This window comes from Mytilus edulis, chromosome 8 (genome assembly GCF_963676685.1).
Source record: "Mytilus edulis chromosome 8, xbMytEdul2.2, whole genome shotgun sequence".
NCBI lineage: Eukaryota > Metazoa > Mollusca > Bivalvia > Mytilida > Mytilidae > Mytilus > Mytilus edulis.
Window position 1 is genome coordinate 32,832,348 of NC_092351.1, and position 20,265 is coordinate 32,852,612.

Consider the following 20,265-nt stretch of genomic DNA (forward strand, 5'->3'; position numbering starts at 1 on the left):
GCTTATGGAGGTAGAACGTCATTGTGAGAAAAACGCCGTTAACTATATGTGACTAGCCACTTCCAGGTTTAGGAGTGTACACTGTCTAAAATTTGCTTTTTGTATATTTATCTAGAATATTCCGAAACAAAACTCTCTCTCTGTCATGTTATTATGAAATATGTGTTGTGATAGCAATGAACGAGTCATTTCGAATATCGGTATGAAAATGAGACTGTTCTATGACGGCTTTTATTTATTGAAGGCACTAATTTATAAAATACAAAATTATTGTGTTTGTTAGTAATGTCAGAGACATATGATACATTGTATTATATGTCTCTGGTAATGTTCAATAGCGTATTTGAATAAAATTTCAAAGACTTAAATTTACTAACAATTCTTAGCTCTATTTTAGAACATGTAATTTAAACTTGTTGAAATGAAGTTAGTTTAAAATTTGTCAAAGTAAGCTTTAAGAATTCCTTTTTTTTTAAATTCGTCTTTTAATTTAGGTTTATCATGCATGTCTCTAAAAACATAGTATATGACGCGTAACAGTTTATAAGTAGGTGTTCTCATATATGCATTTGATACGGTACATTTATTATGGATATATATTAGACTCCATTTATGAAAGAAAATTTATAAAGCATGCAGAGAATTTTTTTTTTTTTGTAGCTCTATTTTAGAACATGTAATTTAAACTTGTTGAAATGAAGTTAGTTTAAAATTTGTCAAAGTAAGCTTTATTAAAGAATTCCTTTTTTTTTAATTTAGATTTATTATGCATGTCTCTATACTTAGTATGCGACGCGTAATAGTTTATAAGTAAGTGTTCTCTTACATGCATTTTATACGGTGCATTTGTTAGGGATATATTTCAGATTTCATTTATGAAAGGAAATCTATAGAGCAGAAATTTGATTTTTTTTGTATCAATTTAAAATGTAGATACAAATATTTTTCACTTCAAACGATAAAGTAAAACTTCTTCAAAACTTATATATGATGTATAGTTCGGCGTCAGCAAAAAAGAAGCCAAGGAAAGTGTTTATCTCTTCTTCACAAATACGTATTTCATTGAATCTCGATATTTATCATGTTTATAATTTTTCTAACAATGACGTTCTACCTTCATAAGCCTGCAAATGTCATGGCGGGTCACATATGTTCTAACAGAATAAATGGTGAAGAATATTTGTTCCAACAGGAACAGATATATTGACATTGTTTACAACAGAGTTTCCAGTGGAACTTCTGTTTGTCGGAACAAATACGTTGACCATCATTCAATTTTGCAATCTTTAATAAATTTGGTGATGTCTCAGACATTAACCTATCAACTACCGTGTGACACGGAATACCAGTTGTCGCTCATTTATGTATTTTAACAGAAGTAAAACGGCTGATATCAGCAGTGGAGCAGAAACAGGTGTCTCGTTCTGAGCAACCCTGATTTCAACACAATTTCTGGTAGGACTCGCGTTTTAACTCCTAGGTTTTCGGTTGCTATGAAGTCAAATTAAATTCTTATGAAACTAAACATGTCACTTTGACTCATAAATACTCAACTGCAATAAAATGAGCTGTACCAACAATAAAACACCAAGATTTGAAGAAATATAAATGGGGAAATGTTTAAGGCTTTCCTTTTATTGCAGAATGACTCTTAGTGTGGGGGAAGTGTGACGGTATTGCTTCCCTTAGTATATGTGGAGACAATGCGATTTTGTTAAATGAATCCTGCTCTCTACTTACAACTGGAAACTTCATACAAACATTAATAAACTCAACATTGGAGTAACTTGGCATGAACAAAATGAGACACTTCACAGGAGAACAACGACCACTAGGTTGAAATGGTACAGAAAAGATCAGCAAGATACGTTACCATCATATTCCGTGTACTATCATGTAGGACAAAGTGTAAGAAGAATTTTTAGCACTAACTCTTTTTCTTCTTTTTAAAATATTTTTTTTATGTACATACAAACGTGAAAGAATGATAAATTTTTCAGTGATGTCCGAGTAATGGTATAAGTTTTAGGGGGTCACCTGCATACATTTTCCTCAGCAGAAAGCAGTCACGTGTGACCTTAATAAAAGAGAATGTGTGTAACAATTAATAGAGAAATGGTTGAGGGAATAAAACTTCAATTTGTGCTAGTGTCGAGTAGTCTGTAGAAGCTCTGAATACCACTGCACATTTGACCATTGGAGGACAGTCTAAGATCTGATTATGGAAATGTCTCGTATTGTAGGACCTTCAGAACAAAGACAGTTGATGAGTACTCATACTAATGGATTTGTTCTCATAATAAAAATTGCCAAAAGAAGTCAGAGTTAGGGCACTTTCTAGAAGGGTTCTTCACTGGAAAAAAAGTCCTCTATTATGCGTGCCTTAATGAAATCATTAACCAGAAAGAGTGGCTTTCCTGTAACCCTGCACTATCAAAGTTCATTAAGTGTCTTCGTGATCATCATTATGCAGGATATACTAGAATAATTTTTGTTCCATAGATATTTAATCCACAATTCCCAAATGACAGCAGTGTTCATTTTCAATTATAATAGCATGTTGTCATGAATCCTGGTGGCATATTTCAAATTTGTAGTGCCTAATATAGTGTAAAAATAATTCTAAGGGACAGACAGAAAAAAAAACTCATCATAGATCCCTATTTTAAATTGTGTACACTCAATACCTGTTCTGTCCATTAAAGTACCACCACTTGTATCAAAAAGGTAAACCATGATCAATACCCCTTTGGCTAAGGGGGATATAATTTACTTTATAGAGCAAAGTACAACTTGACTAAGTAGACAAAGTCGAAAACAAAAACAAAACTATTCATGGAAATTGTTCAGGATTTATTATATTTTGTTCTTGACATATGATATCTTAAAGATATTTAAAAAGGCAACAAACAAATTATTAAGTACTTGTAAAAATCAAATTCTTTCTTCTTCGTAAATAACATTGTTTTGATGTACAAAGAAAAGTTTAACTGGTTCTGTATGGAAGCTCAATTAACATTCTGTTGTGTATTAATAAATGTAACAAATATGAACTCTTCTTACTGTAGAAATGATGAATGAAAGATTAATTTCAAAGAATTTGAGCAAAAACCTTAAAATTGTTAAAAAGTTGTCTGAAAATTTTTGTTGATTTAATGCATAGAGAAAAATGACATTTCATATCTATTATGGGTTTTCAAGACATAAGACAAATAATTTTATGTATGTTCTATTTTCATCAATAGAAGTGATGACGGGACCAAAGTATTGTTATCTTAATACATGGTCTTTCAAGCTAAATTTGATCGAAATATTTGCTGTAGTTTCAGACAAAAAAATAAATATGTATGAATTTGACAACAAAAAAAAGGTTTTTAACACAAGGATGCAAAATAGCCTATCTATAATTAATGAATGAATGAATGATTTTATTCTCATTAACTAGTAAATAGCTAAAGAGAAAATAACAAAGGTTTATTTAAAATATTTTAACATTAATGGGTTATTCGTTTAAATGAACAAAATTACCCTTTTTTATCCAAATTTTACAATTTACAGGTATTTGACATTACAACATGCATTCTTTGTAACTCTTCTATATATTCAATCTATGGAATCTACACGATTCCAAGAATAGATCATTTTTAGAAGAAAAGTAAGTTCCTAGTGAAATACTTAATAGACATAGTGTTTGTCCATTTAATATATGTATAATACAATGTTCTGTACTATGCACATTCTCAGTTAATAAATACATTATTATCTGACAAACAAGTTATCACATACTATTCATGCTATTAGCACTCTCGGTTTTTGTCTTAAAACTTGTTTTTGGACCATAATTGACTTTACTTTGAATCTGACACTATATTTACATAGACAACAAATTTATATCCAAAGTTCCCATAGGAAGGAGTAGCCAAATGCACTCAAAGATTATTTGTTGGAAAATGGTAGATTTGGGGAAATGAATCTTGTTTGCATTTATAAGCATCCCTCTAACAGGAGATCTCAACAGAATAAGAGCAAAAAGGCCTACATTTGGCCCTAAAAATACGACTTTGTATTTTCATATCTAAAAACCACAATTTTAAATCCAATATCATTATGCATAATCAAAAAGACTAGAATGTGTTACTTGAATCTACTCCTTTATCTTTTTCAAAAAAGTTAAATATAATCAGCGTCTATAGCTAGCCTTAAAAATATCAAATTTAATAACATTTTAAATTTTGAAATGATGACAGATTTGTCTTACTAAAATAAATTGTGATTGAATCATGGTAGATAATTCTGTATGTTGTGACAAAGTAAAAATAATTATGAAGGAATGACATAAACTTTACTTTTCTTATTTTGAAAATATTAATGTCAGATTTCTACTAAAATTAATTTACTCAATTCTAGTAGATTGTTCTGTATTTGTTTTGTAAAAAAAAAACCAAAAAAAAATAGCAACACAGGTTTGATTTAGATCATTTAAAATGCATATGGTACTTCTAGTTTATACCCTTACAAAACTTATATACAAACATTACAGCAAGAAAAAACAAAAACTCTACTGCACGAAAAAATAACATCAACTTAAAAATAAAGCAATACTGTAACATTATAAATTAACAATTTTGGCTTTTTATAATAAAAAAACAAAAATGAAAAGCTATGGGACTTTCACCGATATAATTAATTATCTCTCATACATACATCACAACAGCCAATCCTCTTCACACACTGAACAACTTATGAAATGAAAATTATTCTAAACCCAATGACCAATTAATTCCCTGTACAAGCATAATTATTAATGGTTGCCAGGCAACTAAAAATCTAATCCAATCTAAAAGATTTCCATATAAAACATGGGGTCTCTCCCATCTGGTAAACTGTTAAGGAAAATAAACTGTTATAAAACTGACAAAAGACTAGTGTCCAAGTGGTTCATATTTCATCAACTTGTATCTGTTTAATCACTGGTGTATTTACCAAGAAAAACAATGGAGTGCTAAAAAATATAAAGCAAATATCTGCCTATAGAAAATTAGTTTTCAAAATTCACTGTTCTAGGGAAATCATAGTTTTTGAATTTTTATCAATGCCATTATGGTTGTATATGATTATGATTTCCCCAATACTGGAAAACAGCATCAGATATTTAAGCTAATGATATTTTGGTACTACCTCGACTATGACTGATGTTTGTATCTTAAAGATAACAACTTCAGATGTTTTACTTTACTAAAGTACTGTTCAGCCATAGTTACAACTGGCATTAACTCTTTGAGGAGTTCATAGAACTTCTGCAAGGTAACATTTCTGCACTTAATCAAAATACAATATTTTAACTGCAATTCAACTTGACCAACCTTTACCCTGGTCAAATTACATGGCAGAACCTACCTATTGTACTAATTCTGAATTTTGTCTTGTCCTACATATCAAATATTTGCAACTGTATATCAAGCAAGCAAAAAATTGATCAATCAATTTTTGACCTCATTCTTTACCCTTTTACTTTATAAAAATACAATTTGTGAAAGGATACGGACTAGGAAACATTCTTTTGAGATCTACTTTTTCTTTACAGTACGGACAGGTCTGCCTCTTTCCTACAATGCACCAGCCTCGGATACAAAACTCATGAAATCTGGTAATATAGTTAAGGATAATTATAACATAATATACTAATACTAAAAATAATTGACCATCATTAACATGTATAAGATATACCATATAGCGGGTTATTTTCAAGGGCGTAAATTTTTGTGATTTTCATTAAATAAGGTATACAAAATATTTTGGCGTTTATAATTTGGCGGATTTAAAACTTTTATCAATACCTTTGCATGTACACTTTTAAATTGGCAGAATTTATTTTGGCGATTTTGTTCTATCCGCGAAAATAAGCTAAAATTTGCACCCTGCAAAAATAACCCACTATAGGGTATTGTGGTAACTCTGATCAGTAAACAATATACAGTTTTCAAATTACATAAGAAAAGATGGAACATTTTTAGTGCTTAAATGATTAATAAACATAATTATTTACCACTAAAATGTGTATGAAGCAGATTACAAGAATGTATGGCACTTTGAAAATATAATCAATGACAACTAATAAACTACATATATGTATATCAAATCAGACCATAATAAAAAACTTGTGTGTAAAACATGAATATCTATACCTACTTTCTCGATTGAATTTAAAACTTTTCTAATACATCAAATCATAAAGTAATATATGTGACCTAAAACTTTCATTGCTGGCTATTAAAATGAGTAATCAGCAACTGGGCTTCCAAAAATCAATTTTGAAAGAGTGTTGATGCATAATTAAACTTAAAACCTACAAGAAAGCACACACTTTTATCTAAGTGATGAGGTTCTGCTGATTTTCTTATGTCTGTTTTATGACCAGAAAAGTAGGTCTGTGCTATCACCAAAATCTCATGTTTGTTTTCTTTATTTTGTAACAGTGGCAAACCCACATTTGGCATCCATTCTTGCCAAAAATATATGGCAGCCAAAAAAATACTAGTTATTCATGTCTGGGTTTTGAAGCCATGTGTTTACCACATAATCATGATAATTTGTAGGTTAAAACTTGAGAATGACCTTACATGTTATTTTTTTTTTCTTTCTTAAATTCTTTTGCAAGTTTATAGAAAGTTACAAAATACTCAAGTTTGATGATGAATTCTAATATTTATTAATAAAAAAAGGGATTTCAAAATGGTTATTATTAAAAATTTTAAACTTTAGATTAGTACATTATAACCATATTAAATGAGTAGCCCCGACAAATCCATTTGATTTCTTTAGTAAAGGATACACATGATTACAATCTAATTTAAACGTCTCTTCTATTATAGCATCTTCATTGTTCATTACTAAAATCTGGTTCCCACATACACCGCACACATTGGGATCTAATCTCTTTCCTGGTAAACCAGATTCTGTAAAGTACTGAAAATAAAAGAAGCATAAATATTTATAACTAGATTTGCCATGGCAAGCAATAGCGGAGGATGTCACCCCGTACTGGACATTGTCACAGTAGCAGCAACCATTTTGAGTGTACCAAAGTCACATGGCACATCTAGTATCAGGGATCTCCATGGCCTGTTTAATGATGGCGCCCCGCCATCGTTCAAATGTCTTGCGCCATCGTCAAATGACTCGCGCCATCGTTAAATTGTCTTCCGCCATCGTTCAAAACTTCGTCGTTTTTTGTAGCCCGACGCCATTTTTTTTTTATCAATTATAATCAAATGCACGTAATTGCATAACCCTTAGGCTTTTTATGTTATAATCCAATACAGTTGTAACGCCTGAGGGATATCAGGATTAAGATCGCTAATCACTTGTACCTGAGCTTGTACAGGTAGATCAACAAACCAGACAGGAGAATACTATCTGAGGATAGACGATCTATTTGTCGAATTATTCAACTAAGTTTCAACAAATGATTATGATAATTTAGATTAAATAAATAAGTTAATAATCCAGTTACAAAGAAAACAGTTTAACAAGTCGAACACGTGCTTTATTTTGACTTACGCAATCAGCAACCCCCTTTTTTAAGAAGTACAAAATAAGACGCAAAACAGTAAATATTATTTCATCGTAAATAACTAGAGTACTGCTGTAAAGATAATTTAGAATTACTTTAAAAGTTTAAAAGTAAAAACTTAAATATTTCCTGTAAAGAAATATCGTATCGTAATTCCGAAATTCATTTCGTATATATATTACAATCAAATTGATACATCCGCGTTTCCGGTTTCTATTCAGACTCGAAAGATGCATGTTGCACAGCATCAATTTGCCAGATAAAGTCATTAAAAACCTTTTCATTTGTCAACGTTTGCTTTTCAAATCTCTTTAACCTTTTACATAACCTGTACGAATCGTTTTGTTGTTGCTGCAAATCAGCCATACCGGCAATGGGTTCTGAATTTGACAGTGTCCATGAAAAATAAGCTCCACATCATATGATTTTTAACCCCCATAACAATTACCAAAAATACAAGAAATCTACATGGGGACCTTCATGACAGCTTTTGGTCATTCTCGACTAAGGGGGGACCATGAAGACTTGGCATTTGAATGGTTAAAAACGGCAATAAATGAAAATATTGATACTTCTAATTCTATAATGAAAATTCAAATAAATATAATTTAAATAAGCAATGCATTAGCATGTTCACCATTCCTTGTATGGAGGGATAAAATACTTCCGATCGCGCTACACTGTACAGCGTAGATACACCTAAAAACTTACCCCTATATGAGCTGCCATTGAATCTGTACAAACTTCTGCAAAATCTCTACTAACAACTCCAAAATAAAGTCCATAGAATAAACATAGCAGTCCAAAGTCCATAGCTATTTGAGGTTTGATTAAAAATAATAAATTTAAACCCAACAATGTCAACATAACTACCATGTATCCTAATATTCCAATAAAGTAACTGACTTTATAGATTAGAAGAAACCATTTGTACACCAACCTAAAAAATAAAAAAATAAATTATGACATTTATCATGTTTATTGTTTTACTTCTCAACATTTTCAACTACAGATACAATTTCCACATTAAATTGTTATGAAGGGCAGATGGACTTCATCAAGGATGTTGAGTTTGGTCTTTGCATTTGCAGGAATTCAGAATTTTAACCTATCCGAACTCTGAAAATGAAGATTGATTTTTCAGGATCCGGGTAAGCATGCTTTATTTTGGGTTGGGGGGATTCAGGATGACATCACTTCTTCTCCACTCCATTATGTCATTTGATCAGATTGACCAAAAACTTTGGTAGGGAATCAGTTTCAATTCAAATAAAGGTTCTGTTATGAAATTAATTTGACCACTATCCAAAACCAATAAACTATAGCTTACCTAAAAGTAGAATCTATTCCTGTAGGTTATTTGAACTATTTTACAATAAATAAGGTATAATGTGAGGTTCAAAAACTAATTAAGGTACCTTGGTGTGTTCCCAGGAAGTGGTTTCCTAGTAGATCGAAATGTTATGTATCCTGTTATTACAGAAAATATAGACCAGATGATAATAAATCTAGTCCAGCCATACTTCATACATATTCCTATAGGTATAACCCACATTCCAATAAGTGTTGCTTTCTGAAAAATAGCAAAAATATTATAAAACGAATTGATAATTAGCATTTTTACTAGAAAAAAGTTATAATGTTATAATTCCTCTTTTTTAATTTCATTACATGTATGTAATTTGTTGTTGGTTGATTTCATAGCACATGTAAAATTAATGTTTCATTACCATAATAACTGGTTGACTAGGTTTACAATTTAGGATGCCAGTAAGCAAAAATAAATCTGTGTGTCTGATTACTACAGACATTTATTTTTGTCTAGTTTGAAATCGGTCTTTAAGGATAGATAGCATGGTGAGTTTCCCTTTCACTATTATTGAGAAACTTTAAAGATAGATAACATGGTGAGTTTCCCTTTCACTATTATTGAGAAGCTTTAAGGATAGATAACATGGTGAGTTTCCCTTTCACAATTATTGAGAAGCTTTAAGGATAGATAACATGGTGAGTTTCCCTTTCACTATTATTGAGAAGCTTTAAGGATATATAACATGGTGAGTTTCCCTTTCACTATTATTGAGAAGCTTTAAGGATAGATAACATGGTGAGTTTCCCTTTCACTATTATTGAGAAGCTTTAAGGATAGATAACATGGTGAGTTTCCCTTTCACTATTATTGAGAAGCTTTAAGGATAGATAACATGGTGAGTTTCCCTTTCACTATTATTGAGAAGCTTTAAGGATAGATAACATGGTGAGTTTCCCTTTCACTATTATTGAGAAGCTTTAAGGATAGATAACATGGTGAGTTTCCCTTTCACTATTATTGAGAACCTTTAAGGATAGATAACATGGTGAGTTTTCCTTTCACTATTATTGAGAACCTTTAAGGATAGATAAAATGGTGAGTTTTCCTTTCACTATTATTGAGAAGCTTTAAGGATAGATAACATGGTGAGTTTCCCTTTCACTATTATTGAGAAGCTTTAAGGATATATAACATGGTGAGTTTCCCTTTCACTATTATTGAGAAGCTTTAAGGATAGATAACATGGTGAGTTTCCCTTTCACTATTATTGAGAAGCTTTAAGGATAGATAACATGGTGAGTTTCCCTTTCACTATTATTGAGAAGCTTTAAGGATAGATAACATGGTGAGTTTCCCTTTCACTATTATTGAGAAGCTTTAAGGATAGATAACATGGTGAGTTTCCCTTTCACTATTATTGAGAAGCTTTAAGGATAGATAACATGGTGAGTTTCCCTTTCACTATTATTGAGAACCTTTAAGGATAGATAACATGGTGAGTTTTCCTTTCACTATTATTGAGAACCTTTAAGGATAGATAAAATGGTGAGTTTTCCTTTCACTATTATTGAGAAGCTTTAAGGATATATAACATGGTGAGTTTCCCTTTCACTATTATTGAGAAGCTTTAAGGATAGATAACATGGTGAGTTTTCCTTTCACTATTATTGAGAAGCTTTAAGGATAGATAACATGGTGAGTTTTCCTTTCACTATTATCACTAACTCCTGAACGGTAAAAGTCAAAATCGTCATTATTGAACTTGACCTCCATTTTGTCATCAGTAACAACATATTAAAATTTGGGAAGCTTAGGTAGAACAGTTCATGCGTAAATGCACGGACACGACTGGAAACTCCATTTTCCAATCTTTCAAGAACCATAACTCCTGAACGGTAAAAGTCAAAATCGCCATTATTGAACTTGACCTCCATTTTGTCATCAGTAACAACATATTTAAATTTGGGAAGCTTAGGTAGAACAGTTCATGCGTAAATGCACGGACAAGACTGGAAACTCCATTTTTCAATCTTTCAAGAACCATAACTCCTGAACGGTAAAAGTCAAAATCGCCATTATTGAACTTGACCTTCATTTAGTTGTCAGTAACAACATATTAAAATTTTAAAAGCTTTGGTTGAACGGTTCATGAGTTAATGCACGGACAACATTTGATTGCCGCCCGCCCGCCCGACCGACAGACCGACCGACCGACCGACCGCCCTACATCCCCAAATCAATAACCGACATTTTTGTCACAAAAATCCGGTTAAAAATCAAACAATCATACATTTCTTCAGAGACATATATGTATGATATGTCTCTGATTTCTTCAAGTAATCAATGCATTCATCTAGACCTAGGTAGATTAATTAGTAAATGCTATCACCTTACATATACAGTATTTACTGAAAGCAATAATAGGAATAATTTTGATATGTGATGGTAGCATTGTAATGTTTTATCTGCATATAGACATGAATAGCAATTAGGCCTATTCAAATCTAAATAGCTGTGACCAGTTTCAAATTGTATCATTACATTACTGGTTATTCACAACCCTATTTTCTCCATAATAAAACAAACCTATGCAGTGTATCTTACTTGGTATGATTTGAAATATCTCTGCCTCCATTGTACTAATAATATCTGTGCTACTACTAATGTTACAATTAAAATGAGGACCATTTCTGCATGCATGGCCTCATGGCCCCTGTGTTTCTCATGTAACCGCTGGTGTTCTATCCTGCAAAACATATAGATATGCATACTCTTGAAAACCATTCTGGCAGTTTAATATATATGCATTATTGTATTTTCCAATGTATGACCATTAACAATGATCATGACAATATACCCACTTTAATCATGATGTCAACCATTTTTTCAAAATCATGCATAAAATTATCATGATTTCACTCATGAACATGATGAATGTAAGTTTCCAAACATACATGTACTGATCTGTACTATATATGTCTGTCAGATGGGGACATTAAATCTGACTATTTTCTGAGGTCCGGTGTTCCAGGCGTACCATGCTCTTTACAAGTTAAAGATCCTTCTCAACAAGCTCCTTTTGAGTGGTCCATAAGTGACCGGTTATTACACAAAATTATTTCATGCTGGTTTTGGCATTGATTTATTTTTCTGTGGCGTATAATTTAACTATTACATAATTTGGTTTTCATGGTCTAACTTTTGTCAAAAATCTTAGTATTCATACTTCGATGAGTTGAGCCTTTTTTCAATTAATTTTTAAAACTGTGTCCTATTATCATGATTATGTTGGTCCACCACCGTCTCAGGTTAAGGTTAAGGTTGACACAAGATAAAACGTTCTAACCTGCTGCATTTGTTTGCACCTGTACTATTTCAGGAATCTGATGTTCAGCGGTTGTCATTTGTTGACGTTGTTCATAAGTGTTTCTTGTTTCTCGTTTTTAATAGATAAGACCATTGTTTTTCCCATTTTCCTGTTTCAATGGTTTTATACGTCAATTTTGGGACCCTTTATAATTTGCTATTTTATGTGAGCCAATTGCAAGGCTCTGTGTTAAAGGGCAAACTTAGACCTATAATGGTTTACTTTTACTAAGTGTGAATTGGATGACTTTGACCTATAATGGTTTACTTTTACTAAGTGTGAATTGGATGACTTTGACCTATAATGGTTTACTTTTACAAAGTGTGACTTGTATGACTTTGACCTATAATGGTTTACTTTTACAAAGTGTGACTTGGATGGAGAGTTGTCTCATTGAATTTGACACTCATACCACATCTTCTTATTTTTATATTTATGTTGTACATACCTCCATCTTTCCTTCTCTGACAACTTGGACAGGTCAATAGACTGAAAGGAGTAACAAAAAATTGATGTTTAAAATTAAATGGGTCATACAACAATAAAAATATATCTAAAAAAGATTATTTACAATACAAATCTGCATTTTTTAAATGAATATTATAGCATGATGTGAACACAACCATTTGTTTACTTAAAAAGCATTTTTTTTTTCAGAAATACATTTGTATATATATATATATAGATATAAGTGTATATGTTATTCATTAAAAACTTTATTTCAAGACAGAATTTTATTTCATATTTTTTGTGGTATTAATTTAATTTTCTTGTAAAATACAAACTGCATTCTATTTATTTCTCAAAATGGAAAGTTTAGAAAAAGCTTAAAATTTTGGCTGATTTAATTTCAGATTTGAAATACAAGCATAAGGAACTGTATGACTAAGAACTACAAGCATCAGAAGCAAGCCATGACCAAAAGGAAAAAAATCAAAGTAATTGAAGAATTATTAAGGAAATTTTTTTAAACAACTGTGTGGAAAAATTATTACATAATAATAAATTCTTAAACCATTTTCATGATTTTCATGACATCATTGAAAATTTGTAGACCAAATATTAAAACATCAGCTGGTAAACATACTGAGGAATAAATAGTTGTGAGCTACATCATCATGAAATCAAAATCTTATCATCTATCATGTCCATGTATTACAAAATTATAGTGTCACAACACAGACACTTGCCTCAGAAAAAAAAATCCTATATACCTTCATGCATTAATATACATGATATACATGTAGTCATGACAGAAGTTAAGGTATATAGGAAAATAAAATTCTGATACAACTGCCTGTGAGTAACATCATGAACATGGTTATATAATTTAATATGGTTTCATATGCTGTACATTTGCTATATGATCATTCATTAGCTGAAAGATTTTATTATGAAAGCTCATCTGACATAATCCTATAAAATTTCCCGCCACACCCATAATAATCAGAATGATTAACTAATAAAAACAGAAAAAAATATTCCATTGAACATGTTGAAATTGAGAAAATGTTAATAATGTTGGCCAATCACCAGTTGAAAAAAAATCAAATTTCAGCTGGCACTCAAATAAAATAGAACAGCTATTGTTACAGGCAAGGGGTTTGGTACCATATCCCTTACTACATGTACTAAGAGAATATATATGGTGGTAACTAATATCTGATACCTTTATATTATCAAGAAAATGATAATGGTTTTTGCCATAATGAGGAAAATTAATTCTTTCTGGCATGCTTCTTAATGCTTCTAGTTACTACAGTGTACTACTTATATTTTGTTATCTCTCACGCAATTGTCAGCTTGAATAGTAAATATAACACATGGTTAGAAAAATTACTGAAATTTAGTCCATAAAAATAAAAATATGACAGAGATACATGTAGGTTTAGGAAAATACTGAACTAACTGTTGACATATATATATCATGTATATATAGTCAAGAAGAGATATTCCAATACAGTAAGAAAAACAACATGTAACAAGGTAATACCAATACTATAAAGGAATCAATATATTCATGATATTGTAAACATTCATTATACATTGTGTTCTAATTCTCCAACATTGTCCAATTAACTTCATGTCAGGCTATTCTTAAATAAGTAAAATCCAATTCTAATGTCCAATATATCATTTCATGAGAGAATCAGTAATTAAGTATTGTTAAACATGCATGGACATCTGTCATCTGTATTACATTATTATGTTCAGAAATTTCAGAAATGTTTCCAAATAATGTTCAAAATTTGGTAGGGCATGTAAATGCTTGCTCTATAGGAATGTCATGTATGAAAAATAAAAAAGGTTAATGTTTATCTACAGTACCAATTGGGACCATAGGACATAGATAGAGGAAATTATGTACATCTTCCTTTTTATAAAACTTAAAAAATTTCTTTGCCCCACAAATTTTACATCTTATTTTGAGAGCTTTTCTCTGTTCATTACAGAGCTGCACTATGAGCACGACTAGCACAGGATACACCTGTACCTTCTTCAAACAATAAGAATATCAGACATTTACTTAAACTAAAGGAAGCTTATTTCTTGTATTTTAATAAATATAGTAAAATGCTTCACTGAGAGCAGTTGGGTCTGACCGCAGAGGTCCAACCCTGAACATGTGGGGCAAAAAATGGCCACAATATTCTTGCTTCGGGCCAGCTGAAGGACGCCTCTGGGTGCGGGAGTTTCTTGCTTCATTGAAGACCCATTGGTGGCCTTCGGCTGTTCAACGCTGTTCAAATTTCCAAAGGAGTTTGCAAACATAATTACCTATTTAAATACATCATAAAAGTCTTAAAATAGAAAATGACATACATGTAGTACTTATTGTAGCTAAAATTTATATTCCTTCATCAGCATTTTTGAAATTAGTAACTTCTAAAATTAACTTGACAGCTTATCCCCTCAAGACAATACAACATTTCTTGAAACACAACTTAAAAGCATTGTAAGGGAGGTAATCCAAACATATGATTTGTACTTTTTTATAATTGTCAATTAACCAGGAAACCATTGTTTTCCCCCTTTTTTGCCCTTAATTCCTGAACAGTTTGAGCCATAACCCCCAAAGCCAATCCTAACCATCCCTTTGTGGAATGGAATGTGTGGTATAATTTCAGAGAGATCCATAAGCTCTTGTCTGGAAACTAGAAAAATGCTTATTTGGGCCCTAATTCCTAAAGTGTTAAAACCATAACCCCCAAAAACAATCTCTAACTTCATTTTGTGGTTATAAACCTTGTGTTTAAATTTGAGGGACTTCATCTATTTCCGGAAAACCAAATGTCTTTAGACAGCGGTGATGAGGTAGATGGCATACATTTACCAATATACAACCGCATTTTTTTTTGCAGTCGTATAATGAGGAGATGTAATACATTTGTAATATGATTGCCAATGTGACATCTATCATTTGTCTATAAACCAAAGTCCATTTTTATGCAGTGGATAGAAGAATTATAGGCAACTGTACAATCTACATTTTACATGTACATTGTACATGCACCAAGTCTTCTCTGACCCCTTACTATTAAACCTGTTCTGACTCAGAATATGATGAAAAACATCCAAATTTGAACTAAAACTGGAAAAAATTTGGTTTCTACCACCAAGGACCTTAACCCTTACCATGCTGAACTGTTTCCAGAAAATGTCTAATTTTCGTTTATTTGCAAAAATATGCAAATTATATGCAAATGAGCTTAACCCTGTTGCTGTAGCATATCTAATGTTGGTGATCACGGGGTGGGATGAGGAGGCAGGGTCGGGTGGGCGGTAATTTGCCCCAAAGTTGGTCATCAGGTCCAAAAAGTGTCAGTTTTGACGATTTTTCATCCTTTCTCTTGACCAAGAAGACCCAGGAAAGCTTGTAAAGGTATCCAACTGTAGCACACATGTAGAGTGGACCCTAGTTAACAAATTGACCCCAACAGTTGTTAGGTGGGAGTGACTCTGATCTTGGTTCAGCAGTCTACAGATGGTGATTTGGACCAAAAATACAAAATTTCATGATTTTTTTCTGATGTTTGACTTCAAATGGACCCGAAACCGAAAGTAGTCTTTTCCTATGCGTATTTCAATAATAATAACTATCAGTAATTATATGGCTGTGGGTTTGCACCATTTTGCAAGTTTTAAGCCTCTTAACTTTCTGTGTAAGACACAGATGTGAAGCCCCTCCAGAAAACTTAGTTTCAGCTGATTTCAATTTTCCAAGTCCGTATTTGTGCTCAAATGCAACTTATACATGAGAAACATGAACATGATGAATATGAATAGCCTCAAGTTGACAGAACATGCATAACTTGATAAATAAGTATCATAAAGTGGATTTCTAAAAGTATGGAATGCCAATGCCCATTGGAGCCAAATAATGGTGGTCTGGATATGCCCGCCATATGACTGTCACTGCATGGTAAGGGTTAAGTTTAAGTGTATAAATCACTTTGAAAATTTAAGCAAAAGGTTCAGTACATACATATATATGCATGTACTACATAAAGAAGGTTGGTATAGTTTTTGAAGGTGATGGTCACAACTGTTTAGGAATAAGGACCAAAAAGGGCCCAAAAAGAAGCATTTTTTCAGAACAATAACTTGTGTATATTAAGTATTTTGATTGCTTTAAAATTGTACCACAAGTCTCAATACCACAAGTCAAAGGTTGCAGTGGCGGATCCAGAGGGGGGGGGTTCCAGGGGTTGGAAACCCCCCCATTTATTTGGATGACATTTGAATGGGGACCAGTAGTTGAAACCCCACCCCTTTTACCCTGGGTTGGGATACATTTTGGGGGTGATTTCCCAAACTGTTCTTGAATTAGGGGCCAAAAAGGGTCTTAAACAAGCATTTTCCCATTTTTCAGATACTAACTCTTGTTTGAGTGTATTGATGTCTTTTAATCTATTCCACATTTGGTATCCCGTCGTTCCGGCCCCAAACCGATCAAGCCCCAATTCAATCCGGCCCAAGTCGATCCGGCCCATGTCGATCCCGCCCCAAGTCGATCCCGCCCCATAATAAAATATGAATAAACTATATTCAATATATGGAGGAATTTGTAACAAATTTTAACAGTATAAATGGAATTTGCAAAAAGTGTTGATGATGGATGACAACAGGTAAGTGAAGTATTGGAGTATACTAGTTAAAGAACTTTTTAATCGATAAGAAACTGAGTGTTGTTGTGTCTGTTGGAGCAGCTCTGAGGGGGAATAGGACCTTTATCGGGACTCCGGGATCGGGTGTTTTTAAGCTCGTGATTTCGGGATTGACCCTTTCGGGATTCAGGAATTTTTTATTTCGAATTTTGGGACCTCAGGATTTCGTGTTCTTAAGCCCAGGATTTCGGGATCTGGTGTTTTAAGCCCGGGATTTCGGGATCAGGACCCCTCCAACCCCCCCCCCCCCCCCCCACAGCTCTAACATATTTTAAAATGTGAAGATATTTTCCATGTTTATCTCATCATAATGTCTTGTTTAACCAAATCATCAGTCTAGAATTGGTTTGTTTATTCAACAATTGTCTGATGATTGTGAACCAAGATAATGCCACTCGTAATCACTTAATTCAATCAAATCCTGATTAATTAAAGTTACGTAATCAACAAGTTCTTTATAGTTTGATCTTTTGTTTGGTGTATATATGATAATAATTTATTGTATTTTTTTCAGGTAACATCAGAGGCTTCTATAACACTTGGTTTATTTTTTATAATATCGAATATAGTCAATATATTTTTCTTAAAGTGCAATATTTTGAAAAGTTGTGTGTAGATAAAGTTATATGAGTATCCATTTTCTGTATCTATATAGTAATATATAATTCATTTATTATGTTTCAAAACTTCTGTCATTAATAATTTATTTTGAAAGTGAAAGTTACATGTAAATGTACATTTCCTAAACGTATTCTGTCTTCTCATTTATAGAAAGGATTCAGCAAATCAAACAACATTTCTCAATATGAGAAATTTTAAGAACTAAAAAGAAAAACAAAGTTTGTATGTATCAGCTTGGGGATCCATTGTGTATGTAACTATTTGTTATTACACAAGATGAAAGCCTTGTTAGGATCACAGTCAATTCTCAAATCCGGACATCCTGGCATTTAAATTTTTCAAGGGGTGATGGAGATAGGATTCCTCTAGATTTTTCATCTATTTGAAGGTGATAACTGATTATTTATATTGCTGATTATTTTTTAACCAGTGGATATAGTATGATAAAAATCAAAATAGAGATATTATATAGTGTCTTTAACAATATTAAGTGGGTAAAATTTCTAGATTCAACTGGTGTCAATATATATCAATAAAATTAATTTACATTGAAGTCTATGGAAAATCTAGAGGATTCTCATCTGCATCACCTCTCAACATTGTTTACATAACACAAATGCTAATCATTGATTGGTCAGTTACATGTTGTGATGTCACTGCAGATCTGAGAATTGAAAGAAAATGCTAATTACTGCTGATTAATGTTGATGTTCAAATGACATGAATGATGTTTGAATTCTTTTATATACATTTTAATATAATTAATATTAATTATACCCAATAATCCTGAAAACTTGCACTAAAAACACAATCAACCTAGTTGTTTTATACTCACTAAAGAAAATATTTTTCCAAGGCCTTTTTATTTTTTTTACTATACACCTTTTACATTATTATAAAAATCATAAACATTTATGAATTACAATTAATATATATCTTTATTTTTTTCCTTATAAATATACTTTTTATTGGTGCCGGATCGACGTGGTACGGATCGACTTGGGCTGGATCGACATGGGGCCTGATCGACCCGAAAGTCAACATTTTACAGAAAGAACAGATTTACTTAGTAATATGCAACAGTGGCCCAGTGCAACCTTTGACTTGTGGTATTGAGACTTGTGGTACAATTTTAAATCAATCAAAATACTTATACACAAGTTATTGTTCTGAAAAAAATGCTTGTTTGGGGTCCCTTTTTGGTCCTTATTCCTAAACAGTTGTGACCATCACCTTCAAAAACAATCCCAACCTTCTTTATGTGATACGTACTGATACCATTGTAGTGCATCAATAAAAAGCTTTACAGAGCTATGTTGTATTGTTATGTGTTATACCCGACTTTATATAAATCTTTATGCTATATGATACGCATACAGTGTGAATATATACAATTTTAGTCAATTTCAGAGTACATCAGAGAACGCAGAACTTTGAAATGGCGATCAACATTCGAAATTCAAGTTTTCATGGATATCTGCAGGATGTATATTAAGTGGTGACATATTTGCAAAGCAATTACTTCGACAAAAGTGTAGTAAATGTGAAATATTGTTGCTTACGTCGTTTGTGTTGACGTGCCGGTGGTGATCCATTCTTTTTATCTGGTAACTGAGGCTTTTTTAATTAAGCCATAAAAACGCAAAAGACCGTAAACCAGTATATTTCCGAAAACTATACAAGAAGTACTTTTGTCCCGGAATAAATTATTTATTATGTTTAGGTTACCTTTACAATACATTATTTATGATGTATTGTATGCCTTAAATACAAAAAATAAAAACAATAAAAAACAACAAAAACAAAAAAAACAAAAAAAAAAAAAAAAACAGTAAAATATCGTTTCCGATCTCGGCCTCTTCAAGGATTTATAGTTATAGACTGTACAAATCCTTGGCCTCTTGTAGAGTGTGCTTAAACTAATTTCTTTTATAAAACTACTATCAAAGAATTTATCAATAATTTAAAACATTGTAAAAGATCTAAAATATATGAAGATAGTGGAATCAACTATTTTTTGGGATGTTAAAAATTCTTTTGATGTTGACAGTTTTCACTTTTTAAAACTCTTTACTCTACACTTCCATACAATCTTATCAAACAAAAGTTTTCTTATTTAATTGAATGGTCGTTTGTTAAATCTGAATGTAAATATAATTGCTGCAACGTATCTAAAGCCGTCTTCTCTTACGATGTAGGTAAATATAGATATATTTACTCAGGA

General features: G+C 31.9%; 1 protein-coding gene across 2 annotated transcripts; it reads right to left on the reverse strand.

Annotated features, from left to right (window-relative positions):
* Positions 1 to 2,836: 2,836 nt before the first annotated feature.
* Positions 2,837 to 19,711, reverse strand: LOC139485399 (E3 ubiquitin ligase Rnf121-like). 2 transcript variants are annotated; one of them, XM_071269862.1, is made up of 8 exons: positions 19,604 to 19,711; positions 12,701 to 12,741; positions 11,490 to 11,631; positions 8,992 to 9,146; positions 8,285 to 8,513; positions 6,833 to 6,966; positions 5,543 to 5,644; positions 2,837 to 4,875 (listed from the first exon to the last, which is right to left on the reverse strand). In XM_071269862.1, the coding sequence occupies exons 1-8, from the start codon at positions 19,634 to 19,636 to the stop codon at positions 4,755 to 4,757; spliced, it is 957 nt and encodes a 318-aa protein (XP_071125963.1). In that variant the 5' UTR covers positions 19,637 to 19,711; the 3' UTR covers positions 2,837 to 4,754. The 2 variants fall into 2 exon arrangements, with proteins under 2 accessions (XP_071125963.1, XP_071125962.1); XM_071269861.1 differs by lacking the exon at positions 19,604 to 19,711 and adding an exon at positions 13,922 to 14,049.
* Between the last annotated feature and the right edge of the window lie 554 nt (positions 19,712 to 20,265).